The sequence below is a fragment of the Nelumbo lutea genome, chromosome 1, assembly GCF_056320005.1.
Source record: "Nelumbo lutea isolate HS-2025 chromosome 1, American lotus-T2T, whole genome shotgun sequence".
NCBI lineage: Eukaryota > Viridiplantae > Streptophyta > Magnoliopsida > Proteales > Nelumbonaceae > Nelumbo > Nelumbo lutea.
The window spans coordinates 204,735,759-204,763,393 of record NC_142684.1 but is presented as its reverse complement, the minus strand read 5'-3'; the positions used below and the strand labels follow the sequence as shown (position 1 = coordinate 204,763,393).

At 41.5% G+C, this 27,635-nt stretch overlaps 2 protein-coding genes across 3 annotated transcripts in view; one reads left to right on the top strand and one right to left on the bottom strand.

Moving 5' to 3' along the window:
* The window catches only part of FUS5 (Proteasome component (PCI) domain protein), a 40,480-nt gene extending 26,481 nt beyond the window's left edge, over positions 1–13,999 (top strand). Inside the window, exons 8-9 of one of the 2 annotated variants that reach the window (XM_088962449.1) lie at positions 13,106–13,197; positions 13,496–13,999. In XM_088962449.1, the coding sequence (XP_088818575.1) occupies positions 13,106–13,197; positions 13,496–13,517 (114 nt within the window). In that variant the 3' untranslated portion in view covers positions 13,518–13,999. Of the gene's footprint in view, positions 1–13,085; positions 13,198–13,495 lie in introns of both variants that reach the window. The other variant, XM_088962448.1, reaches the window with a different exon arrangement.
* Positions 14,000–18,984: 4,985 nt separating this feature from the next.
* Positions 18,985–20,441, bottom strand: LOC148880525 (ethylene-responsive transcription factor 2-like). The gene has a single exon (XM_088962447.1). It carries the CDS (start codon positions 20,067–20,069, stop codon positions 19,155–19,157), a length of 915 nt encoding a protein of 304 aa, XP_088818573.1. The 5' UTR covers positions 20,070–20,441; the 3' UTR covers positions 18,985–19,154.
* Between the last annotated feature and the right edge of the window lie 7,194 nt (positions 20,442–27,635).

Below are 27,635 nucleotides of genomic sequence, written 5' to 3'. Positions count from 1 at the left end.
GTAAGCAATTGTATTGCAAATATGTAAAGCAGTAGTATTATTGCTTGCTTAATAAGGATGATGACCACTTTGAGCTAGCTCGAATTCTTTTTGAAGTGATGTTAAATCTTAGTTTTTATCTTTGTTATTTGGTTTTGTATTAGAATTTTTTTTTTACCAATGAAAAACTATGAGAATACAACTCTTTCAGCGGGTATCCAATCTCAAGGTGAATTTGGATAAAAGTAGTTTGGCGGGTATGAATCTGGAGGAGAGGGAGCTTAGAGAGTATGCAGATGTCTTAGGGTGTGCAACATCGGATTGGCCGATGGCTTACTTAGGCCTCCCCCTAGGGGATAACCCTAAGAAGGTAAGCTTTTGGAACCTAGTGGTGGAGAGATTTGGGAAAAGGCTTGCCTCTTGGAGGAAAAATTATCTTTCCTTGGGGGGAGAATCACTTTGATTAGATCAACCCTAATTAATCTTCTTGTGTACTTCCTATCTATGTTTAAGATCCCCACAAAGGTTTCTAACACTTTGGAAAAGCTTATGAGGGATTTCTTGTGGGAACCTGGAGAGGAGAAGCGGGACCATAGGGTGAGTTGGGAGGTGGTAACTAGAGGTAAAAAGCTAGGAGGTATTGGGATTGGGAATCTTAGGAAGAGGAACATGGCATCGTTGGGGAAATGGCTATGGAGGTTTCTGTTGGAAAGAGACAAGTTGTGGACAAAGATTGTGGCTAGTATACATGGGTTGGAAGACAATGGTTGGGAACCTGGAATCTTGGCAAGGACTACAACCGCTTATCCTTGGTCAGCCATACACAAACTGCTTTCAATATTCTCCCCTTGTATCAGGTATGGTTTTAACTTCGGTAATAAAATAAAATTTTGGGAACAACGTTGGGTCGGGGACTCACCTCTAATGGACCAATTACCCTCTTTGTATGTTCTTTCTGATTTGAAAAATGAACCCATTTCTTCCTTCTTAACCCCCTCAGACTCTCCTTCAGGGTTTGGGTGGAACCTAGGGCTGAGAAGGGCAATTAGGGACACAGACTTGGACCACATTTTGTCTTTGTTAGCCATCCTTGAAAATGTCTTCCTGGATCCCATTAAGGAGGACACCAGATTTTGGGTTCCCTCCTCTTTAGGTGTTTTCTCTTGTGCCTCATTTTTCGAGTCTTTAACTCATCCTTCTGGTCCCATTGGGTTGTCTTTCCCGTTTAAAGAAATTTGGAGTAGGCCCCATTCCTCCTCGGGTTGGTAGTTTTTGTTGGGAAACTTTCCTGGAAAGAATTAACACAAATGACCTACTCTAGAAGAAGATACCCAACTATTGTTTATTTCCTAATAGATGTACTCTCTGTAAAGCTGATGGGGAAACTGGTTACCACCTTATGGTCACTTGTTCGGTTGCTAAATCAGTTTGGGAGTGGGTCTTTTCCCTTTTTGGGTGTGTTTGGATTCCCCTGTCCAAAGCTTGTTCTCTCCATCTTTTTTTAGATGGCCGAAGAATAGAGGGAAGACTATGTGGAGAAGCATTAGGGCTGCAGTGTGCTGGTCCCTATGGGAAGAAAGAAACTCACGAATATTTTCAGATAAGGAAAGAACCATTGGAAACTTATTAGATATAATCCTGTTAAGGGTGGCACATTGGTTGAAAACTATGGAATTGTTCTCAGATTATTCTATGGCTGATGTGGTGAGAAATTGGAAGGAGATAGCCTACTTTGCCCTCTGTAAGAGGACCTGTAGTCCTTCGTGGTCCCCTCCTCCTGGGTTCATAAAATTGAATTTTGATGGTAGCTGTATAAGGAACCCAGGGCCTTCTGGGATTGGGGGAGTATTCATGTATGAGGCGGAGGCTATTATTGCTATGTTCTCAGGCCCAATTGGGGAAGGAGACTCTCTTAGGACTGAGATCCTCGCAGCCCTAGAAGGTATCCAAAGAGCAAGGGAGTTGAACATCAGATGTTTGGTTCTTGAAGGTGACTCGGAGGTGGTGATTAGGTGGCTAAAGGGGGGAGGCAACGGATTATGGAGTTATAACAATGAGAAGAATAAATTTAACTGGATGAGTAGGGATATTGTGGTTCATTACAACTAGGTGAAAAGGATTGCTAATTCTTTTGCTGATGGGTTAGCAAAGCAAGGGGTGGATAGGGTTTTGACTTTTTGGGCTAATTTTTGAATTTTCCTTGTTTTTTTTTTTGGTGGGGAGTTAAGTCCTTTTACCTCCCCTTTGTACCTAATCCTCACATAGTTTCATATCTTTAATAAAGGTTCTTGTTATTGATAAAAAAAACTATGAGAATCATTTTCACTTTCTTTACGTCCAATTTTTGCTTGAACTTATCTTGCAATTTTAACTCTTAAAGGAGTAGTGTTTTGTCTATTAACCTTAGTGTTATGGCTTTGTTTGATGATCTGAAACAAAATAATCTAAAAGGGTGTTTCTGTTGCTTCTTTCATAAAATATCAATGTATATTTCTATATATTTTACAATGTTTCCATTATAAATTTTAGGGTAAAAGACTTAAGCCTCACCTAATGTTTATCCTAAATACTAAGACTTCCCTCTCTTTTCAGGTTGGACTTAAACCTCCCTGTCAGGTGAAATTATGGGACAGGGACCTTCCCTCTGTTAACAATTTGTCAAGATCCGTTTCCACATGATATCACTTGTTGCCCTCTTATGGTCCTTTTACCTTAACTCAAAAAAACCACCTAAAATCCTAGAAGGTCTGTTATGACAATTCTTATTTGAAAGAGGTCTGGGTTCAAGAATCATTTCTTGCCACTTAGGATCATCTGCATTTATTTCTCCGAAAACAAAACTCCTAGTGAGTCCATTGAACTAATGAATTCTCTCTCTTTTCTCTCCTAAGTTCCATAATTCACTCTTTATCTTAATCTCAAAGTTGGAGGGAGAAACAAGAGACCACATGATTCTTCTTTTATGTATCAACGTTGGAACTCTCGAGTCTTGACTTGCATTTGTTAGTGGGCATCAATCAAATCTAGCCGTGATAAAAGGCTTATTGAACTGTTCATTTTCTTCCTTTTTGTATTAAAATATATGATCCTTCAAGTCGATCAACTTGATTGAATCTTCATCTCCAGAATAATTGTAACTACAGTTTTTCTGTGAATCAAGAACCCACTTATTAATTTCAAAATTAAACATTAGTTGTGATCAAAAGATTTTAAATTGGCATTTCAGACATTGTTTTCTGAAGAAGATATAAAAAATCTTGAAAAACAAAAATAAAAAATGGGCTGAATAAGGAAATATGAGCTCTCTCAAGTACAAAAAAAAGCTTGAAATTGAAAGGAAGGATTCTGTTTCACTTGATCATTATGGCCTTGTTCTACCAGTTTTCTCCCCCAACATCAGGTATGATTTGAATTCCGGTAACTCCATAAATTTTGGGAACAAACTTGGGTGGGGAGTGCCCCTCTAAAGGATCAGTTTCCTTCTTTGTATGCTCTTTCTGTTTTGAAAAATGAGCCAATCTCGTCTTTTACCACCCCGTCCTCTTCCACTTTTGGGATTGGGTGGAACTTGGGTTTAAGAAGGGATTTGAGGGACTCAGACTTTGACAATATTTTGAGCCTTATTGCAACGAGCTTCCGAAGTAGTTTGCTCCCTGTATTTGTAAACTTAATCTCCCTTGCAATCAAGACTTTCTTAATGAAATTTATGTAATGAATTTTCTGCAATGAAGAAAATTTTTCCTTTTGTCAAAAGTTTGCGCAATTCATTTTTGTCGAAATAGTTCTCACCCCAAGCTGTTAACCTATCGAGTTGAACTTCCCAAGTGGGTGTTCCTTAACGACCATCGTGGCCCCAAACTTTTTAGTAGGGGTAGCCTCATGTACGCCGGGGTGAGGGACATAGTAGGGCGCATGCCCGATTCGTTTGCACCCGAGGTAGGTTGCCGTCTGTTATCCTTAGCGGGTCCAACTCTTTGCATGCCAGGGCGGGCTATTTGTTGTAAGGTTCGTGCCCGAGCTGCCTGCACCTCAGGCGCTACAAGTACTTAGTTCATGCTGATGGGGTAACTTAATTTTGTATGCTCCCGAGGTTTCTTCGTTAGCCCAGCATTTCAGCTCTTAGGTTGGAGGAGTGGCTCGTGGCCCATTCTCGGAGTTTGCCCATGCCATAGAGGCGACTGGGTCCTATTGTGCCGAGGTCATATTAGCTCGGTATTCTGGCCCTTAGGCCTTGGGAGTGGCTCGTGGCATACTCGATTCTTATAGATAGTATTGTCTTAGGTTGACAATATTCCATGCCCGAGGTACTTGTTTCCTTTCGAGGGTCTTGAGCTCGTACGTTCCTTCTCCGAGCACTCGCTTCACTTGGTAGGGACCTTCCCAGTTGGACCCGAGCTTGCCAAGGCCGGGCTCAGGTACCATAACTTTACGAAGGACCAGGTCGCCAACGCGGAGGTTCCGCATCTTGACCCTGGCGTTATAGTACCGAGCTACTCTTTGCTGGTAGGCTGTGGTCCTGATGTACGCGAGGTCCCTTACTTCGTTGATTAAATCGAGGTTGGTACGTAGCTCATCTTTGTTTGTTTGATCATTGTATGCTTCTAGTCGCAGCGTAGGTACTTCGATCTCTGCGGGGATCACCGCTTCGGTGCCGTAGGTGAGATTGAAGGGTGTTTCTCCTGTGGCGGTCTTCTCCGTGGTCCGGTATGCCCATAGAACACTTGGTAGTTCATCTGCCCACAATCCTTTAGCTCGGTCCAACCGTGCCTTTAATTCGTGGAGGATGGCTCTGGTCGTGACTTCTGCCTGACCGTTTGCTTGAGGGTGTGCGACTGAATTTAAGTTTTGTCGAATTCCCATGTCTCGGCACCAGTCTTGAAATTTGATGTCCTCGAACTGCTTGCCGTTGTCGGAAATCAATATCCGAGGTAATTTGAAGTGGCACACGATGTTCTTCCAAAAGAAGTTTTGAAAATTTCGGACTGTAATAGTTACGAGGGGTTCGACTTCTACCCACTTGGTAAAGTGGTCCATTGCTACTACTAAGAACTTCCTTCCACTCGTTGCTGGCGGGAATGGCCCGAGTAGATCGATGCCCCACTATGCAAAGGGCCATGGGCTGGTGAGATACTTAAGGTCGGCAACGGGTTGGTGGTGAATGTTGGCATGTCTCTAGCATTTGTCACATTTTCTGACGAGCTCAATAGCGTCTGCCTTCATTGTTGGCCAATAATACCCTTGTCGAAGTGCCTTTTGGGCGAGGGCCCTGCCCCCCAAGTGTCCATCTCACAGACCCTCATGAGTGTCGTGGAGTACGAGCTCGGCTTCGATAGGTCGCAAGCAACGCAGGTAGGGGAGCGTGTAGGATCTCCAGTATAGCCGTTCGTCTATCATGACGTATTTGGCTGCCTGGCTGCATTGCGATCTACAGGGAGGGTGTCGTGTAGCAAGATTTTCGTGAGCGAGTCAATCCAGCTCGGCTCTGCTTGAACGACGGGAGCGACCTGCTCTGCCCCCCCCCAAGAATACTAGGCCGAGGCAGGTCCTCTATGTACACGATTCTCATGGTGATGTCACTAGAGCTGGCTAACCTGGACAGGGCGTCGGACTCAGCGTTCTCTGACCTAGGGATTTGTCTGATGAAGTGTGACTGGAAGTTGAGCAGGGCCTCTCTAACTTTGGCTAAGTAGGCGACCATGGTCGGCTCACGAGCTTCGTACTCGCTAGTGACCTGGTTGACCATGAGCTGGGAGTCGTTGCAGATAACGATGTGCTTGGCTTTTACTTCTTTGGCTAAGGCTAGTCCAACTATCAACGCCTCGTACTCTGCTTTATTGTTAGATGTCGCGAACTCGAAGTGTAGCACGTACTCTAGTTTCGTACCACTTGGGCCGTTCAAAACTTTTCTGGCTCCGCCGTCCTGTTGGTTCGAGGAGCCATCTACATGAAGGATTCAGGGCTCCTCATCCCAGCTCGCGCTTGGCCTAGCTAGGAGAGATGCCACACTGGCTGCTACCTCACGGGGCTCGGACTGAACCGGCCTGGGAGCTTCGGGCTCACCTGAACAGGGGACCTCGTGCTCAATCGGCCTGGGAACTTTGGAGTTGAATGTGCACTTGGCGATGAAATCTACCAAGGCTTGAGCCTTAATGGCAATTCACGACTTGTACTGGAGGTCGTACTCGCCGAGCTCAACGACCCACTTCATCAGCCGACCAGAGACCTCGGGCTTAAGTAAGACTTGCCTCAGTGGTTTGTCGGTGAGGAGGATAACAGTATGAGCTTGGAAGTACGGGCGGAGCTTCCGAGCTGCAATTACCAGTGCATATGCTAGCTTTTCTATCTCCGGGTATCTCGTCTCTGCTCCCTGCAACACTTTATTAACATAATAGATGGGTCGTTGGACCCAATCTACTTTCTTTATTAGTACTGAACTGACCACTTCGTTGTTCGCCAAGAGGTACAGTTCTAAAACATCGCCCTCCTCGGGCCGGGTTAAGATCGGCACACTAGCGAGGTATTCCTTGAGCTCGTCGAACGCGAGCTGGCAGTCTTGGGGCCATTCGAACCCTTTGCTCTTAATTGTCGAAAAGAATGGCAGACAACGGTTCGCCGACTTGGACATGAAGCGGCTCAGGGCGGCTATGCGGCCATTCAACCTCTGAACCTCCTTCAACTTTTGGGGTGGTCTCATATCTAAAATGACCTTAATCTTATCCGGGTTGGCCTCAATGCCGCGCCGGTTAATGATGTATCCTAGGAACTTGCTCGAGGTTACATCGAATACACACTTGCTTGGGTTCAGTCTCATATTAAACTTACACAGAATTTCAAAAACAGAATGCAAATCTTGTATTAATTCATGTGAGAATTGAGTTTTGACAACCATGTCGTCTACATAGCATTCTACTTTTCTGCCGATTAACGGCGCAAACAATTTATTTACAAGCCTTTGAAAGGTTGCCTTTGCGTTATTCAACCCGGAGGGCATAACCTTGTAACAGTACAGACCGAACTCCGTGATGAATGCAATCTTTTCTTCGTCTGCCGGGTCCTTCTTGATTTGGTTATAGGCCGAATAGGCATCCCAGAAACTTAGCAACTCGTGCTCTGAGGTCGCGTCCACCAAGCGGTCAATTCTGGGGAGCGGGAAACAGTCTTTTGGGCAAGCCCGGTTTAGGTCGGTGTAGTCGACGCACATGCGCCACTTGCCTTCGGCCTTCTTTACTAGGACGGGGTTGGCTACACAGCTCGGGTAATGGACTTCTCTTATGAAGTCAACTGTGAGGAGCTTCTCGACCTCCTCGTCGACCGCTTTCCACCGCTCCGGAGCTAGGTTGCGTTTCTTCTAACATGCCTTAATACAAGATCAGTATTCAGCTTGTGAGTTATGAGTTCGAGGTTTATACCGGGCATCTCTGCCACAGACCATGCAAAAACGTCTAAATTTTGAAGTAAGAAGCTTACCAGTTCGGATTGTAGAGGCTTCTGGATGGAAGCGCCGATCTGAAGCGTCCAAGCTGGGTCTGCCGCTGAGGTCGGGACCGCGACTGTTTCTTCTGTGGGCGCGGCTCATTCTTCGCCTTGCTCCGTAGGCCGCTTCAGTTCGAGGCCGTCGTTCACCTTGGTTTTTCCCTTCAGGGCGACGACATAGCACTTGCGGGACTCAAGCTGGTCGCCCCGCACTACCCCACACCGAAGTTTGTTGGGAACTTCATAGCCAAAAATGGCAAGTGGAGACCACCGCCCGTAGGACATGGGTGATCGGTCGACCTATTATGGCATTGTAAGGGGAGGGGGTCGCGACCACCAGGAAGTCGTGTTTGAATCTGACCACACAAGGCCATGTGTCGACTTCAACAGGTACTGTTATTTTCCCAAGGGGCCGGACTTCTTCTCTGCTGAAGCCCACCAAAGGAGTGTTTGTAGGCTTCAAGTCGCTTCTCTGCAACTGAAGCTGGTTGAACGCAGTTTTGAAGAGGATGCCGGCCGAGCTGCCTGAGTCAACGAGTACGCGCCTGACCTCGAAGTCGTTGATTCTTATCTTTATTACGAGCATGTCATCGTGGGAATAGTGGACCCCTCGTGCATCATCTTCTGTGAAGAAAATTGGCTCTTCTGTCCTCGGCCGCTTTGGGGGGTTCTGCTCTTCTCGGGTGGCCTCACGAACTGACATTCGAGCTGTTGCTGAAGTGCAACCCGCAACGATTGAACCTCCCCCGAACTGGCCTCTCCTCCGGAGGCTGCCTCTGCGGTTGTTCGGCCGGCCTGCTGCTGGACTCGGGAGCATCCTTACCGTGCTCCCCTTGTCGACCTGTTTCATTACTATTGATATTATTATTTTGTACAAAGTTTCTCAAATATCCGCAACGGATGAGCTTCTCTATCTCGTCGCGCAGGTTTTTACAACTCTCGGTACTGTGACCGTGATCTTTGTGAAAACTGCAATACATATTTTTATTTCTCTCATTGGGATTCACCCTCAAACGGGGTGGCCACTTCACGTACGGGGCGTCCTTGATCGCCATCCGGATTTCGGCCCGCTTTGCGTTCAGTGGGGTGTAATCAGCTCGGTCCGCTACAAGAGCTCGGAACAATTGACCCGGCTTTGCCCCCCGAGCTGTATCCTTTTTCTTTCGGCTGTCCCCTTGACTTGAAGGCTCTCCTTCCCTCTTTCTTTTTTTTGGGCGTGCCCTCGCCCTTTTGGTTGATCTCTTCGGTAGCTATGAACCTGTTCGCGAGCTTCAGAAACTCGGTTATGGTTGCTGGTTGGTTGACGACCATGTGCCATTTGAACTCTTTGTGTGTTACGCCTTTCTTGGTTGCTGCAAGGCGTACGACGGGGTCCAGGTGCGGTATCTGCATACAAGCATCGTTGAACCGCTTGATATAGCCCCGGATGGACTCTCCCTCTCTCTGCACTATGCTGAGGAGGCTTTCTTCAGTTCGCAGACACCGTTTGTTGGTGACGAAGTGGGACGTGAAGGCCTCTGCGAATTGCGCCCAACTTCTTATCGATCCATGTACCAAGTTCCGGTACCATGTACGAGCTACTCCTCTGAAAGTAGTGGAGAAGGCCACGCACATGCACGACTCACTGGCTCTCGTCAGGTGCATCTGTGACTGGAAGGCATCTACATGATCATTTGGGTCAAACAACCCGTCATACTTGTCAAGAGGGGGGAGCTTGAAGTCTTTGGGCATTGGGACTGCTAGGAGTTCGGAAGACGGGGGGGATGGAATTGAGAGGAGGGGAGTTTTGACTTAGGCCGAGCTTACCTCTTCTTTGCCCCCGAGCTCGGGCAAATCTCGGGTGACAGATCGGCGAGCTCGGCGGTGGCGTCTGCTTCTTGGTGGGCTCGGCGTTTGTGTTGCTCACCTCTGTGCTGTCCGAAATGGTTTGTGCAGGAAGTAGCCCGGTTTGCTGGTGATGGATGCGGACAGAGGGATCCTACTTGGAGTCTGTTGCCAGGATCTTGAACCGGTTCTCAAGGAGCGGGGTTTCAAACTTCAACTGCCGAGGTGATGTAGAGCTAGGGTCCTCCCGACTTGTCCGTTCGCGGTGTGACCGGGGTAGCTGGTCTCTCTCGTTTGCCACGGAGGGAGGCCTGGTTTTTTGGGATGTTTTGGGGGGCCTCTGCTTGGTCAGAGGGGCGCTCGTCCTGGCGGCGAGACCTAGCTTGCTGCGAAGCTGGGTGCCGAGGCAGGAACTGCGGCTGCTGAAGCTGAGGTTGAGGCAGCTGGGGGACGGGCAGGAGATCTTTCGGTGGTAGGCCGAACTACCCTTTCGCGGGTTACCCTACGCCAGGCTGCCTCTGAGGTGACGAGCTGCCTGTAGCAAGTTATGCAGAGCTGGCTGACCCGAGGTGTTTGTGCCTCGGGGTATCCAGAGGTGGATCAGCGCGTTCCTATCTGGGAGGGGCTCGAGGTCCATTGGGAGGAGTTCGGGCCTTAAGAGAGGTCAGGTCACCCCGAACTCGGGACGCCCCGAAGTGCCTTAACCTCGGGGAGGAGGTGCGGGTAAGGCAGCTTCCGGTGAGTTGTTTATCCGCCCAGTTTCCGAGCTGAACTCGGTGGGACCTTCCCTCCGAGTTGTGGTCACGTCCGTTGCGCTGTCATGCTGAGTCACTGTTTGAGCAAGGTCACGTCCACGGTACCCGTGCTGCGAGGTCGGGCCAAATCACCCCCCATCAAGACCCAATACTTGTTTGTCACCTCAATGGTGTGTTCTTTGTAAAGCGGATGGGGAGACTGTTTTTCACTTCCTGGTGTCTTGCCATTTTGCGAGGTCAATGTGGGAATGGGCTTTGTCCCTATTTGGATGTAGCTGGAATCCCCCATCAGACTTGCAGGGCCTTTGTTCCCCTTCTCTTTTCAGGTGGTGGATAAAAAGGGGAAAGACAATGTGGAGAGGACTAAGGGCTGCAGTATGTTGGATACTTTGGGAAGAAAGAAACTCCAGGATATTCTTAGAAGCTCAAAGAGGAGCAGCAGATCTGAGGGCTATCATTCATATTAGGGCGGTACAGTGGCTGAAATCTTTGGAGCTTTTCACAGATTACACTGTGGATGACATGTTGAGGAAGTGGGGTGAAATTGCAAGTTGCACACAGACTAAGTCAGTAATGAGTGTGGCTTGGACCCCTCCACCTGGTGGATTCGTGAAATTAAACTTTGATGGGTGTAGCAGGGGAAATCCGGGACAATCAGGGATTGGGGGTGTTTTTAGGGATGAAAATGGGGTAATTTCTGCCATGTTCTCAGGTCCAATTGGAGTGGGTGACTCCCTTAGAGCTGAGATCTTTGCAGTTTTGGAAGGAGTCTAGAAAGCTAAGGAATTGAACATCAAGAAACTCTTAATTGAAGGGGATTCAGAGGTGGTGATAGGGTGGCTGATAAAAGATCACAATGGCTTATGGAAGTGCAATAATGAGAGGAGGAAATTCAAGTGGCTGGTGCAAGAGATGGAAGTTAAGATATGTTGGGTTAAAAGATCGGCTAATTCTATAGCTGACGGTTTAGCTAAACAAGGGGCAGAAAGGGATTCACTATTTTGGGCTAAGCTGTAACTATAGTGTGTTTTCTTTCTTTTTTTCCTTTTCTTGAGGTTCTTTGTTGTTTTTGGAAGATAAGTGTGTTTGTCTTCCTAATGTAATTCTTCTATTGATGAGTTAATGAAAGTGTTATTGATAAAAAAAAAAATCATTATGGCCTTGTTTGAACAAGGCATATGGTCTGGGGATGATCAGCAGCACTAATGCAAAATCTGAATTTCTCTTAGCTACACATTGGACAAACTGAAATAAAGAGGTATTCCTTTTTCTTACCTTGTGCTTGAGAATACATAATCCGTTGATATCTAAAACTCTCTGGTGACAGAGTTTCCAAAATTTAAATATTCAAAAAAGAGACATTTTAATTACTATGTTAGACATAACTTTACCAGGGGAGATTTTAGTCAAATTTGTAAACAGATGGGAGGTTTCAGTATTTAAGAGAAACCTCAGGTGAGGTTTACGTCTTTTACCTTTATTTTTATAACCTTTCTATATGACACATTTCTGACATGTGTCCTATATTTGGATGCTTGACATTTTCATTGGCACTAACATTTTAAACCTAAGGTAAACAAATCATAGACCAAATCATGGTAGCATGAGTATGTGCAGGATATGAAAAACAAAGGCAAGGTTGAGTGTCAAATTGGATCTAGAAAAAGCCTATGACATGATAGATTGGTCCTTGGAGAAGAGTGACTATAGAGAAAGATGGAGAAAATGGATATGCTTAAAATCTTGTCACTATTTGATTTTGGTGAATGCATCTGTGAAAGATTTCTTTCTAGCTTTGAAGGGATCTTAGACAAGGAGATCCCTTGCCACCATTCCTATTTACCATCATTGCAGATGTTTTTGGATTTTGTCTGGGGCCAACTGACTAGGTCTTGTGAGAGGTTGGTGGATAGGGAGAGATGTGGCAGTATTGTATTTTGTCGGATGACATAATATTGTTAAGGACAATGGAGAGGAAGGAGCAAGGAACCTACACTTATTAGTCAAGTCCCTTGATTTTTTTGTTCTTTTGATAAGTCCCTTGAATTTGTCTCTTAACTTGAAGATCAATCTCCAGAAAATCTGCATAGTGGGGGTGAACATGGATGAGACAATAGTGGGGAGATATGCTGGGATTTGGGGTGTACTAGAGGAGAGTGTCCAGTAAACTACCTAGGTCTACTATTAGGAGGGAACCTACACTCCTTTGCTTTGAAGTTGGCTCCAACTTGAAGATCAATCTCTAGAAAAGCTACTTAATGGGGATGAACATGGATGTAACAATAGTGGGGAGATATGTTATGGTGTTGGGGCGTGCTAGAGGGGAATGGCCATTGAACCATCTAGGTGTACATCTACTATTAGGAGGGAACCCTGGAACCTGCAATTTCCGGAACCCTATAGTGGATAGATTTGTAAAAAGCTAACAAATTGGAAAATGAATTACATTTCTTTTGGAAGGAAGACAACACTAATAAACTCCACCCTTGCCAACTTACCTGCTATTTTTCATTTTTTTCCCATGTTCATAATTCTAGTTCTTTTGGTGAAAAATGTTAGAGAAAAAAAGTGAGGGACTTTCTATGGGAGCTAGGGACTAAAAAGATGGATCAGATGATTAACTGGGAGATTGTGTGTAGAAGGAAGGTGGTGTGAGTCAGCTACCTGAATTGAAGAATTTATTCAGCATCGAATTTGGGCCCTTTGGCCAGGCCCATTCAATTTTTAAGAAATCCTCAACTCAAGCCCTCCCAAGTTGAACCTTTAGTTTTTTTTTTTTTTTTTTTTCTTGGGTATTCAGTTGAACCTTTAGTTAAAGCATAATAATTAACGGATACTAAAAAATATGATAAATTGGATGGTCACAAACATTATATGAAATTGAATCTTGATTTTCTATTTCTTGAGTTGAACCAATTAATGCTTGGTTGTTCCTGATTTCTCTGCATAAAACTTTAGAAGCTAAATGTCTCTGGAAGTAATTGATGTAGGACTATAGAAATTAGTGCTTATATTGGGACATGTTGGTCGATTGTCTTACTTACGTGGTGGCAGAAGTTACACACTGTAAGCAGGCAGACATGGAGTTCCGAAGTCATGAGGAGATCCTCTATTCTGAACCTGGTGGAGTGATGGACTATGAGGAAGATCGAAGTCGACCCAAGAGGTACTATTATCTCTCTTTGCTCCCTAGATTGTGATGCAAGTCATTACATAATTTGGGTACTGATTACCATAAGAAAGTGAGCAAATCAATTAGCTTTTCTGTTCACATACTTCATTTGTTCAAGACTTGATAAATGTTTGTCCACTCTAATTAACTAAATGTGTAATTATTTTTTAAACATAGACCATAGATGTGTAAATGACTAGTACTTGCGTTAGTACTTAAATTTAATGGAGATGTATACTTTGGTTTACACTCATCCTGCCTTTTGATCCTCTTGCTAAACTGCAAAATGCAGGAGACGACCACCTATATCATGACAGAAAAGAGTTAAGGAAACCATCATGAAGAATAAGAGTGAAGGAAACCCATGAACAGGTTTTCAAGTGGCTTCTCAGATTTTCATGGATGGCATACTGGTATCATAAACTGTCTTCTGTTGAGACATCATGCCCTCTCTGATACTGTGTACACCATTACCATTAGAAATTTAGAATTCATGCATTTGGAATTGGTAGTGTGATTTGAAGTTTGAATTTCTCATTCTATCCACTCCTATTTAGATCAGACACGGAGATTGGATTAGAGGTGTGGATGGAATATCGTACAACTTTTAGCACAGAAAGGTTGTATTTCTCATTCTTTTTGTTGTTTTGAGGTCATGATGATGATAGGTCACCCATCTTTTTGAAATCAGATAGTCTATCTGCTCAACCTCAGACAAGGTGCTGGTGGTGTATATACCATATTGCCATGTGCCTGTCTTAGAAGGAAGTTCAGAATTACCACATTTCAAATATTATCATTTGATCTTTGCGTTCTTTTGCGTAGAAAATAACTAGTGATGCTTATGATACTCAAGTATCGTCATATGATTTAATACTTTGTGTTCAGTCATTACTCATCCTGCTACCTACGCACGCCCAAAGTAAGACACCTATGAACTAAGGTAGTAATGAAATTTTGGCCTTTTCCAGCTCAGATAGAGATAGAATAACTGGGGTTTACTGGATTTGATTAATGATGAATGATGGTTGATAAAACCCCATTACAAATTTCTTGTAATCATGGTTGTTTTGTGGCCTCTCAGATTGCAATTATCCCGGGTAAAAGGGGGTGTTTATTGTAAACCAAATACGGAGCAAGCTTGTTTGCCAATATGGTTTCACAGATATCATCCTTGAAAAAGTAAAATCAACTGTGGAGTTGAACAATGTGGACCAATCTGAAGGGCTAGTCTATGGTAGTCACATCCAGATCCAGTGGAGACCAAATTTGAAGGGCTTTCGGATCCTCAGGTGGTCCTCCGGTCCCCTGTGGTAGAAGCTAGAAACCAGGGTGGAGGGTCATAGATGGTAATAAGATTTGTTTGAAATGGATATTGTAACTTAACTTATAATAGTACGTAATAAAATAAAGCCACCCTCAGTCCTCACCTCACCACCTCACCTCAGGAATTCAGATTTTGATTTTTGAGACTTTGAAAGTCAAGACTTAAGGGGCAAATGAGTTGTTGGGTCAAGCGTTTTCTCAGCACGTGTGATTGGATTTTGATAACTCGAGCATTTATTATTATAGGGATAAAAGGGCCTGGCCTGGTCTTGTGTGCGCCGTTTTTAACTTGAATTGAATATGAGAAGAAGATGATTTTGTCGGAGAAGTACGGATACACCCGATGCAGAATTCAATTCCAGGCCCCCCTCTCCCCTCTACTATCTGATCCTTCGATTTTGACCGTTGTCTAGTTATCTATAATAATTAATAACCATTAATTAGTAAACGTAGATGTGTGATGTGTGATGTGTCATCAGTCATGTGCGTGGGCCATTCTGGATGTGGACCCATCTCTTGGTTGGGGACGTGGACACTGACGACAAACACAAACCTCAGGCCCACATCGCCACATGGCCACGTGGCTTGTCGTTCCACTAGGTTGATGATGACCGATAAGATTGGATTTAACCGATCAATTCTCAAATGAGGAAAATTGAAAATTCCAATCTAACGGCTATGGATCAGCCACGGTGGTGTAGAGGAAGCTGAGAGTTGAATTGCTTACACTAGTATGAAATTGCTAAATGCTTGCTAATCAAATATAATGTGTAATTGTGCAATGTTCTCTCTCTCTCTCTCCCCAGGCCCCTGTCCCACTGGCTAAATTGTTTCTCAGCCTCTGTACCCGAAGGTACCTTTTCTTAGATGTGAGGAAAAAAAAAAAGCTTCTAGAAAGTCAAGAAAAAAGCATGATGCCTTCGCCCCAACAATTTCCTTGATTGGTTAAGGGAAGAAGCGTAAAGGCCCGAGGATTATCATCTAATTTCTTCAAAATATATGAATGTGGGTCAGAGTTGGTCAGTCTGTATAAATTAGAAGCCAAGGTCGTCACGATTCCTTCATATACATTCCTGTGTTCTTATGCTGGAAAGTGAAAAAACATTTATTTGTTGTGATTCCCGTTACAAAAGAGCAAGAATCCATGTATAGTTTCCTTACCACCAACTAAGATAATTTTTTGTTTTTTTCATTTAAAAAAAATATGGGAAATTGTCTAAAACTCACCATGAGTTTTCATATTTCTCTTAAACTCGCTATAGACTACAGTTTTTTAAAACATTTAAAACTCACCATGTCAGTAAGTTTTTATTTTCCAAACCCCACCTTCCGTTAGTGCACCGTTAATGTTTCTTAACAGAGGTCTCCACGCCAGCATAAATAACAATTTTTATAATAAAATCGCCCTTGAATGGTGAGTTAGAGGAAAATGGTCTTTTTCATTTTTCAATTTTCATTTTTTTACATTTTTAGTGTTTTGTTATAATTTCTATTTTTTTTTATAATTTCTGATTTTTTACATTTTTCTATTTTCTACCATCTATAAAATTTCCAGTGTTTTTTTTTATTATTTATTTGCAATTTCTGTGTTTTTCTATAATTTTTGGTGTTTTTTCTACAATTTTTATTTTCTGATTTTTGTTTTTCAATTTCTATAGTTTCTATAATTTGAAAATAATTTTTTTATTTTGTGTGCAACTTCTATATTTTTTTACATTTTTTTGTAGTTTCTGTGTTTTTATGTATTTTATATTTGAAAATATTTTTTGAACTTTTTTCTTTTTTTTTTTCATGTCTAAATATTAAAATATATGTATATACTTTATATATGTATATATTTTATATTTTTCTATGAAGATCAAAATGGTAATATATTAACAGCCGTTAGTCTCTTTAACATCAAGTTAGTGACATGGTGAGTTTTAGACATTTTGAAAAGTTGTGACGAGTTTAAGAGAAATGCTGAAAACTCATGGTGAGTTTTTGACAATTTCCCTAAAAACATATTTAACTAATGAAGGTGAAGGATCCCTTATTTTTTTTTAATACAAGAATGTTGTAGCAATAACGTTTTGTAGGGTTACAGTGTGTTCTTTCTTCTATGATATATTTTATTCGAGAGAAAAAACATAATAACTAGCATAGTTATCACGAGATAAATGGTTTCTAAAAGGGTTTAATTTATAATTTTTTTCCTGTTACACCAATGAAAATAAGAATTTAAAAAAAGAGGGGTTTTAATTTCAACATTGAAAATCCATCTCTAATTTAATTTTCTTAGGTCTAACCAATTGGAAATAAAACAGTAAGTAATGCAATTTTAAACAGAATCAATCATTGCAAATTTCTTAACAGTGGTGATAAATAGGCAAGATATATTGGGCTATTTCCACAAAGTGATGCATAATCAATATGACAGTAAATAGAATGGAATGGCGAAACAAGACTCATGTAACCCACCCCATATAGTTGGGATGAGGCTCGGATTATAAATTTCTTCTTTAGATGTTTTAGTCAAAGGTTTTGCATTTTTTCAATTAATAAATCATCATATCATCTAAGCTTTGGTTGATTTGATATATGCAAAGAAAAAAACAGGACTGAAGATGACTGAAAAAGAAACAGTTCAAACTGCTTTCAAACTTTGGAAATCCATTTTCTAATTTATTTTTCAAAAATTAGATGCCAGTAGCGACCAGTAATTACATCATCTTAGGTCCAACTAATCAGAAATAAAACAGAAAGGTGATATAGGATAAAACTGAATTCTGTTGTTATCTAAAATGCAGAAAACTGTTTTTTATAGATTTGATATCTGAAAATAGAAAACCTTCTTTTTCACTTTTCAGGGCCTCTAAAGTCTATAATATTAAAAAAGGAGGGCATTTTAGTCATAATGAGTTACTTAAAACACATCTGAAAATGTTCCTCACATGAGCCACCTTTTTCAAATTAAACCTATTATCACTTTACAAAGGTATGGTTTAGATGTTAATGCAAACAAGATCCATCCTTTGGAAAGCCAGTTTTTTAGATATTAGACCCTGTTTCAGTGTTATCAAATACCACCTAATAGACTCATCACATATTTTTTGTTTTGGATTTTGAGAGGGGGAAAAGTTGGACAATGGGATTTTGGTTCTCATTGACCAAGAAACTCATGTTCTTTTTTTTTTTTTTTCAGATTTATGTGGGGACTGTGAAAGTTTATTTTCTTGGGTATCGTTTACACAACTCCTAGGTGGGTAAATAACTTTCCCACCTGGGGGAAAGTCACTAACACTTGAATGGGACAAAAATGCCTCTTTTAATAATGAATTTTTATGGTTAAAATGATCATTGCCATATTTACCTTGAAAATAAAAGAACATGGGTATTCACTTACCCGGGTAAGTCTTTCGTAGGAAACACTTTCACGGATAAGTATATTTACCCGAATAAGTAACATACTGAATGGAGAAATAAAATTCAAGTAGCCAATCCCATATAGTTGTAATAAGGCTTAGATGATGATGGAGCCTTGTCCCATTTATATGGAGTTGATTACATGAATCTTGTTTCATCATTCTATTGGATGCCATACCAATTGTTAAATTATGAGTGCTTAAATCATTTTCTATTACTTCTATCCAAGTCCTTGTCAGTCTGGTTTATAAATCACTAACTATTGCTAATGATAAAAATAATTCGCAAAGCCAATGCATCTTAGGTCCAACAAGTATAGAAATAAGTCAGTAAGTAGTTTTTAAACATCTTCAATCAATCATTAGCAATTTCTTGCTTTCACAAAACTTCTCAACTGTTTCAAAATCCAAACCATCATCCCATCCAATCAACGGTTTCACACCAGATGAACGAGTAAGACCGGCATCCCTTGTTCTCTCACAAGTCACAAACAAGTTTCAATACAAAAATGAAACGATTTCATTACTCATTATCACATGGTACGATTAAATGATCAGTTTTGTTATTGTTTTTGCCTTAGGCTATGTTTGGTTTGAAGGAAAAGGTAAGAAAAAGTAGAAAAGTCTATACAAGATTTATAAAAGTTTTTTTACCTTTTCTTTCCTTTCCCTATTTTTTCCACAGCCTTATCTACATCAGTCAACAAAACTGTAAAGCCCAGAGGGTCCAGTCGTCTTGGGCTCTCCTGCATCAACTCAGCCCATCTTGGGATTCCAATTGCGTCAGGTGCTTCTCTGTACTATTGGGCTTTTACTTGTTGGCCAGATTTAAGGGTGTCATAATGGAATTATTAAGCATTAATGGTAGGCCCAGCTCAGGATCAATCATGGAATGTCTTTTCATGTTTTGGGCCAAGTTCAGATGAAGTGTGATGATCAAGGTTGGACTTTGGATCCCATTTCCATTTTCCAGCATTCTGTGATCATTGCTCTCACATTTTCTCCCCTTTGTCTTGATTTTTTCAGACCCAAACTTTAGAATAAAACCTCATGAAATAATAACAAATCTTCTTTTAATATTCACAAATCCAAACACCACTTCACAGTTCACACACTTGTCTCTATTTTTCTATTGTCCCTGAAAAAATAACGTGGAAAAGGATGAACTCGTTTTCCCACTGTTCGTGCTCTGCATATTTTTTTTATAGCCCTATACAAAAACTAACTGACCAATAGCTGCTCGCCACATAGCAGTGGGGCCCCAACTGGAAAGACTTCTGATCGACTCGTCGTTTCTAAGCCGGCTTGAGCCGCCGCAGGAGCTGCCTGAGCCGAACTGACCACCCCTCTTCTCCTCCGCTTAGGTGAGGCGTTGTCGGACGACGACGTCGATGACGAATACGAAAGAGAAGGAGAGTAGGGTTCCGGGGAGGAGCGCTTGGAGGTCACTCGCACCGGATCCGGTTCATTCGATCCGATTCTGAGTGGGAAGTTAAGTAGAGCTCGAGAGCCGCGCATCCGGTAAGCAGCTCGGTCGTAAGCCATCGCGGCGTCCTCGGCCGTCTCAAATGTTCCGAGCCAAACTCTGGCGCCGTTCTTCGCCGGATCTCTAATCTCCGCCGCAAACTTCCCCCACGGTCTTTGCCTTACGCCTCTGTAGTGCTTCCCCTTCGACGGAGCTGCCAGAGCTGGAGCCGGTTTCGGCTTCTCCTGCTGCGCCAGCGACGGAATCGAAATTGGGGGAGCTACAGCTGCAGACGCCATCGGCGTTTCCGGCATCGTTTCCTGAGGCTCCAATTTAACCGGCGTCCCAGTTAAGTTAAAGTTGGATGCCGCCGTTTCCTGTCCGAGTGACGGAGTCCATCCGACATTACAAGCGTCCCGGAGCATGCCGAAAACCACCATGTCTTCCGAATCATCCTCCCTCAGAGGCAGATCTCCCCACTTGTCGGTCAAGCAAGGGAAGAGGCTACTGAAGCTGGAGCTCCTGCAATAAACGGGACCTTGCCCTTGCCCTTGATTCCTCGCCTGAACATTCATCTGCGAATTCGCTGAAGCTTCCGATTCCTCCAACAGATGTCTTCTTATCGATTCAAGAACAGCAAACTCAGAATCACCACTGTTAATCCCGTACATTTTTTTCCAACCTCTCTGAGTTTTTGAATTTAGGTTTTTTTTTTTAATTTTTATAAAAATTTGAGGGATTTTGGTTTTGCTTCTCTCTGCGATTCTCAGTGGATTAAGACCTGAGACATGAGAGAATCGAATTTGGAGGAAAATGGTGTGGAGGGTATAAATAGAGAGAAAGGTTCATGCACTGAACCGATTTTCGTTTAAAAAATTAAAATTAATTGAGTTTCTTTGAAATTTCCGCTCTCTGCAAGTGGGAGAGAGAGAGAGAAAAGATGAATTGATCACGTGGTTTATATTGATTGAATTTGGTCTGACGTCACGAGTCTTAGCGAAGCAGCGGGCCACGTCAGTTCATTGGCAGCACCTTTAGTCGTCAGTCGTAATACTCATCGCAGGAAGGTAGAACTAGAGAATAGAAAGACTTCGGTTCGGTTCGGCCGTTGATCAACTCGCCGAAGAGATAGTGGGGGACGTTTGGTTGCAGGTTTTACGTTTTAGCCTTTCAGGTTCCGGGGGGATGTTTGGAATTGATTATGGGTCCAGTAGTGGTGTGATTGGCCGGTGAAGCTTATCTTGTCGTCGCTGGTCGCCAAAGCAGTGTAATCATTCTCATGGGACTACGTATGATTTTAATGCGACAAAATCACTGTGGAGCATCACTAGTGTGGGCCATGCTCCAATAAACGATCCGGGGTAGTGTTTTTTGTTTGGCCCCGAAAAGTAATTTAATTTTTATCCAAGCCTTGGATATTGGGCTCTTTCCTATTATTTTGTCTTTTGGAGGTGTTTTCTCTCTCCAACATGAATGTTTTTTTTTTTTTTTCTTGTTTCTAAAGTATGCCTCAGCTAAGCAAATAAGTAAAAAAGTAAAAACACAAAGTGTAAAATATTTTCATTTGAAATCAACAAAAAAAAATGAAAAAAAATTGTTTACATTTTCAGAAGGCTGATATATGCTACTGTTTGATGTATCGTGCATTGTAGACACAACATCAACTAATTAAATGGGATCGGATGTAAATAATAAATAAAAATAATAAAAGGGTAAATTATATACACCCTTAGAGGGTTGTGAAAATATCAAATTGCCATTCGAAATTCTATGGAGTGACATCATTAGTGACAAAAATTAAGAAAATACCCATTCTAATTAAAAAAAAAGTTAAAAGGGTAAAACAGTCTTATAAAATAAAATAAGGGTAGTTGTTTGGGGTTGGGGGGCTTTAAAATGCTAAGGGCATAATGACCCAAAAAGAGAGGTGTAGGCCTCAACAATTAAGAAAAAAATAGTTAAAGTTTATAAATGATAAAAATAACATATACTATACCAACTTAGAATGATAAGAAAGTACAATAAACAATAAATCTAGCCTTTTAAGTACTAAACTAAATAATAGTTAATCAATTAACAAGTATAAACCATTTACATTTCAAGTTTCAAAAGGAAATATTCTCAAATAATTCAAATGACTAATCATAATTTTTTGGTCAAAAAAAAAAAAAATCTCCATCATCAATAAAATTGTTTTCGCAAATGGGAAGATATAATGAATCATCCATATAATCGATATTAGACTTATGGGTTACTCGGCATTTTTGAGCAAAGGAAACAACTTAGTTTATTTGATATGTGTAAAAAACAATAAAAAGTAAATAATTCAATTACAAAAAGAAATAAGGAAAATAACAAATTTGAGATGCTAGATTCTCCATCATCAAAATTGCTTTGACTTTTTTTTTTTTGCATTGAACTTTCCTAGAATGCTAAGAGAACTTAACTGGTCCTTTTGGCTTTTTTATTTTTACTCTTTTTATTTGGTATATAATTATTAAAATATCTCTCATAAATTTCAAACTATAAAAATGTATAAAATATATTTTTGTATTAAATCACTAAATAATAGTTTAATGTTGAGGTTTATACCTTTTCACACCTTATGCCTTGAGAATTGAGACATACACGTCTTTTAGACAGAGGCCTAATCCATTGATTCTGTCTCAAGTATTAAGCCTTTTAAAGCAATGTCGGAGAACTCAATATCACAACCCCATAACCCATAAGCACAGAGTGGGTGTATGTAATTTGTATAGAAAATGATGGATTAATATCTATTCTATCAGAATATTTATCTAAGTATTACGGATTCTAAGTATAAAAAAAAATGAGAATCACCACACAATGAATAAAGTTTTTTATGTTTCAAATACTAATAATTTCAGGGTGCTGATTCATTGAATCATTATGGTATGCTGTCTTTCACAAACATCATTTTGTTATTACACATTTAAGTACCAAAGCGTATTTTTTGGTAGATGATACATTCCACGTGAAATTATTGGAACTCCCCTTCTAGAATCATATAATAAAAAAAAAAAAAAGAAAAAAAAAGAAAAAAAAAGAAAGGAAAGACTCAGAAACCCATACCTAGAAAGAAAAAAAAATTGATTTGAAATCTTGTTTGGCATGAACACTACAAATGAAAATTTGAGGTGGCAGTACAAAGCATATTTTTAAAACTGGATCGGACTGGATAGTTGGACCGAAAAAACTAGGAACTGGTTAGGTGACCCGTTTCGTTTTATCCAGAACCGTTATTTCTCCCAAAACTGTTGATTTGATCAGTAAGCCGTTAATCCAAATGGTTGAACCGTTTGATGATTTAGCCAATTTTTAAATTTTTTTTTTATTTCTTGTTAGAATAGGCATTCATTCGATTGAATGGTCAGACCGTTCAACCCAGGAATCAGACCCCTGACCGATTCATTGCCCAGGTCAATTTTAAAAACCTTGATACAATGTGTGACCATTACATCACAAAACATATGCCATAGTGGCTGCTTTTGAAAGCAAAACAAGTTTCATCCACTTTTGGAGGTTGGGTTAAAAAAATAGTTACTTAAACTAATTTTACAAATTAAAAGCATCAGTAAAAAAGTGGTATGTAAAATACAAAATAAAAGGATTAGACTATGATATTTGTTAAAATTCAGAGGAGGATTTCGATTGGTGAAAGCTCTTTCGGTATCATGTTTTTCCGGCAGTATGGATTTTCAATAGTAGAATTCGAGTATGATACTGGAAAAGCATGATATCAGAAAAACTTGAACCAATCGGATAGTATTTATCAAAATTCAATAAGATTTTGATTGATCAAAATCCTTATGATATCTGCATCGATTTTGAATAATATTGTTGGTTCTTATTGTTAGGCCCGTAACCATGATTTTTTTTTTTATTCTTTACAAAATTATGAATATTTATTTAAGTGTTCTTTATGGGTAGGCATGATTTACATGTGTTTTCTTCTGCCACAGTGAGTTTTTTAATAAATATTTAATTATTTTTATCTAGTAATACTGCAGGCAAGGACAACATGTATGTGGGCCCTTTTTTAGTAATAATGTATGTGACCCATGATGGACTCATGTTGGAGTCTGATCACGGGAATTAGCTAATTTTTTCTCATTCGCTCTCTGAGCCCAAGATGGGATTCCGAATTCCAAAAATCAGACCAGAGAGAATATAGCGGGTGAAAGGTACAGAAGAAGAAGAGGTGAAAAGGGAAGGGGGCATAGAGATAGAGGAAGAAGGAAGATATGTACCGTCCCTTGCACGGGGGTGGGAAGACGAAGTTTATGACTTTGTGTGGATAAGAGCCAACAGGCCAATCTTGAGGAGAGCACACTGGACCCCCACTAGGCCCCCATTAGCTCCTAGTTGCTTTCTTTATGTCACTTCATGGAAGCAGAGTCCTCGCCTCCTTTTGCCTTTCTTAGGATTTTTGCGGCCCAGCTGGACACATTGCGTTCACTGCTGGCCTGCTGGGCTTCACCTTTCCGTTTTAATTCTACCATTAAATATCTACTAACTATTTGGGTTGGGGAAAAACAAATTGAATGGAGACCACTGACTTTACATGATCCTAATCAACCATCTTATTAAATCTCACAAATTTGGAATCTGATTATATCTTATTAATTAGATAAGATCATAGAGCATATTTTTATATTTAACAGTTTATTAGGAGAATTGGTGATTTCAATCAATTAGGCTGCGTTTGCTTTGATAGAAATTAAGAAAGAAAAAGAAATTTGGGGAAAAGTTTTTTAGGGCGTTTTTTTTTTTTTTGATTTTGAGAGAGGAAAATTGGTTAATGGGGTTTTGATTCCCATTGATCAAGAATTCCGTATTCTTTTTTCAGATTTATGTGGGGATCAGGGAAAGTTTATTTTTATGAATATTACTTATTCGGGATATCCATATCATAGGTGGATAAATAACTTTCCCACAAAAAAAGTTGCCCATACTTGAATAAAATAAAAATACCCTTTTTAATAATGGAGTCTTATGGCTAAAATGGTCATTACCTTATTTATATGAGAAATAAAAAAACATGGATAAATAATTTACCAAAAAACAAACGGGCTTTTAAAGAATCTTAACTTCCCCCTCTATCTCTCTTTGTTTCTATCAAACGAAACACAACCTCATTATTTATTCGATGAACACAGTCTTTATGATGTATCTATTTGGGGCCGGCTGCACGAATATCTTCCTGTCGTTGTGTTTTATGAAAAGTCATTTTTTCTTTCGAATTGTAGGTCCTTAGATCATTTCTTACCATTTCAGACCATTCTTCTACTTTTTTTGGGGTCGTTAGGACGTTTACGCGATTCAATAACTTGTTGATCAGATTAAAATTTCAGATCCAAGTGGACCTATAAAGAGTGTAATCAAATAGACTTAAGAGGGAAATAACCACTTTATCCGATAAGTTTTATAACAAAGTGAAATATATTGTTGTTTATTTTAGACTTGGCAATTGGGTTGGGTGGGTTGGGTTTGAGTTGGGTCAAGGTACTTTGGGTTGATTTCGAGTTGGGTTATCAAATGCTAGACCCTAATCTTAAATATTCGGGTTAGGGTTGACCCATGAGTCAATTTGGGTCATCCAAAAATTGAAATTAAAAAAAATAAAGAAAAATTACATAAAAAATGTCAAAATTAAAAAAAAATTAATCTTAAAATTCTAAATATAAAATAAAAAACTTGAACACTTAACAATTTAAAGAGTAAATAATAAAAAGTAAAAACTAAATAGAAAAAATTAAAGAGTGAAAACTTCCAATAATACATAAATATTCCCAATTAGACTTGACAATCAAGTCAGTGGGTTGACCCATGACCCAACCCAACTCAACCTAATTTTTTTTTAGATTGGGTCGGGTTGGGTCATTTTCACATTCGGATAACTAAAATATGAGACCCTGACCCTGTTTTTTGGGGTTGGGTTGGGTCAGGTTCGCGGATTGGATTAACTTTTTGCCAGATCTAATCTATTTCTTTCATTAGGGACCCCTATATTGCATGCTAACTGGTAAGTTATTTTTATATGAAGTTTTGTCTTTGGTGCCGGAGGGGTTTCATGCCAAAACAACACGCGACAAGATTCTCTGCAAGTAAAAGCTCTCTATACATTGTAAAAACATGAGAATCGAATGAAAATATTTTTTCACCAATTTAATATATATGTACGGGAGATATTTCCAATATATGACTCGATGTTATAGGGGCAGGGTTTTTACTTGTAAACGATTCGGGTTCAAATTTAAATGTTTAGGTTCAAAATATTAAATTTAGGAGTTGATGTAGCGCGATCCGGTCACTCCTACCTGGCACTCACGTGGCTCTTGAGAGGTACTTGAAACGAAGAGGAAGAAGAAGAATTCCTGGGGAGTTTGCCTGGCGGGAACGCTCCGACGATTAAGTCAATATTCTGTATGAGAAGTAAAGGGAACACGAAGGCTAAGAGTGCAGATTGCGCCAATGGTTCGAAGATACCTCGTTCCTTGAGAATCAACTTCTTATAACAGAATTCCGTCGCTTCAGGCCCTTTGAGTTTTGACAGGGCAGGTATAACCGCCACTGTCAGTCTGCTACAGTCGTTACAGGCAAGGCTGAGGTGGCACACGTGGGGCCGTCGTTGCAGGGTACATGCTTGTCAGGTGCGAGCCACCTTCTAAAGGTGACGGGCGCGGCGCTATCTGACGAGGGACATGGCTGCTGTCCCCAGATTTGTCGGGTACGGTGGTCGAGCAGGAAGCCTTCCTATGGTATACTGAACTATCCTTCTGCGAATTACCTTGCGTCGGGTTGTCTCTTGAGTGACGAGTTGCCTGTAGCAAGTTATGCCGAGCTGGCTGACCCGAGGTGTCTGTGCCTTGGGGTGTCCAGAGATGGACCGGTGCGTTCTTGTCTGGAAGTGGCCCGAGGTCCATTGGGAGGAGCTCGGGCCTCAAGAGAAGTCAGGGTGCCCCAAACTCGGGATGCCCTGAAGTGCCTTAACCCCGAGGAGGGGGTGCGGGTAAGGCGGCTTTCGACGAGTAGTCTATTTTCCCAGTTGCCGAGCTGAACTCGGTGGGACCTTCCCTCCGAGTTGTGGTCACATCTGTTATGCTGTCATGCTGAGTCACTGTTTGAGCAAGGTCACGCCCACGTGTACCCGTGCTGCAAGGTTGGGCCAAATCACCCTCCATCAATTGCCCCCCACTCGCTGCGCTGGTGGCGATGACCCAACGCGGGGAGGTCATGACACGCCGGGTGGATTTGGCGTCGGTATTCATGCTGCTTTGTCGTGCGCTCCATCCAGTTGGACCGGTCTAGTGCCTGGTTTGATAAAAAAAGACTCGAGTCGCGTCTGGATTAAGCGCGGATCTCACGCGATTTGGACTTCGCGGATGTCAAAAACGTGCTAAACCATGTTCGCCACAAAGCTCTCGTCATTAGCGTTTGAGCTCGCGTCGGAGTTCTCTTGGCTCGGGTCTTCCAGTTCGTCCTGTTCTCCTAGTCCGGTTGCATTTCTTTTGGTGAGTCCTCCCGAGCTTCCTTTCCCTTTTCAATTTGTTTCTTCACTTTAGTTCACTATGTCATCTAGTGTAGACAACCTTATCGACGATCCCGAGGTGGGTACCTTGGCTCGGGGTGGCTCCTCCGCTGCTCAGCCATTCGAAGTACGGGTGGCTTCGGGTCACCTGGCGTCCACCTCCCACCGAGGTCGGGAGCCAGATCAGTTCGACCCTTCTATAATGACTTCGGAGAGGCTTTAGGACCTCATACAGAGGTTCCACCTCCCTAAGGAATACTCATATAGCCTTCCCACCGGCAACTTTCCATTGGAGCACGGTCCCGACGAGACCGTGATTTTCAAGGAGCAACTAATAGCCGGGCTCCGACTTCCTCTTCACCCTTTGATCGTTGAGGTGTTGGTACACTTTAACATCACCCTAGACCAACTCCACCCAAACTCCATACGGAATGTGGTGGGGTTCATCTCTCTTTGCTTTGACCATTTTCTCTCCATAGATTTAGATATTCTTAGCACAATTTTGGCCATAAAGAAGAGTGCTTTGGACGCTCTCCCCGGGCACAGGCGGTCCTACTACCTGTCTCCCCGCCCGGGTTTCAAGCTCATGCACAAGCTCCCGAGTAAAGTCCCAGCTTGGAAATTGGACTACTTTGTAGTTCAGAGCAGCACGGGGTGACCCTTCCCCACTGATTGGAGGATGGCC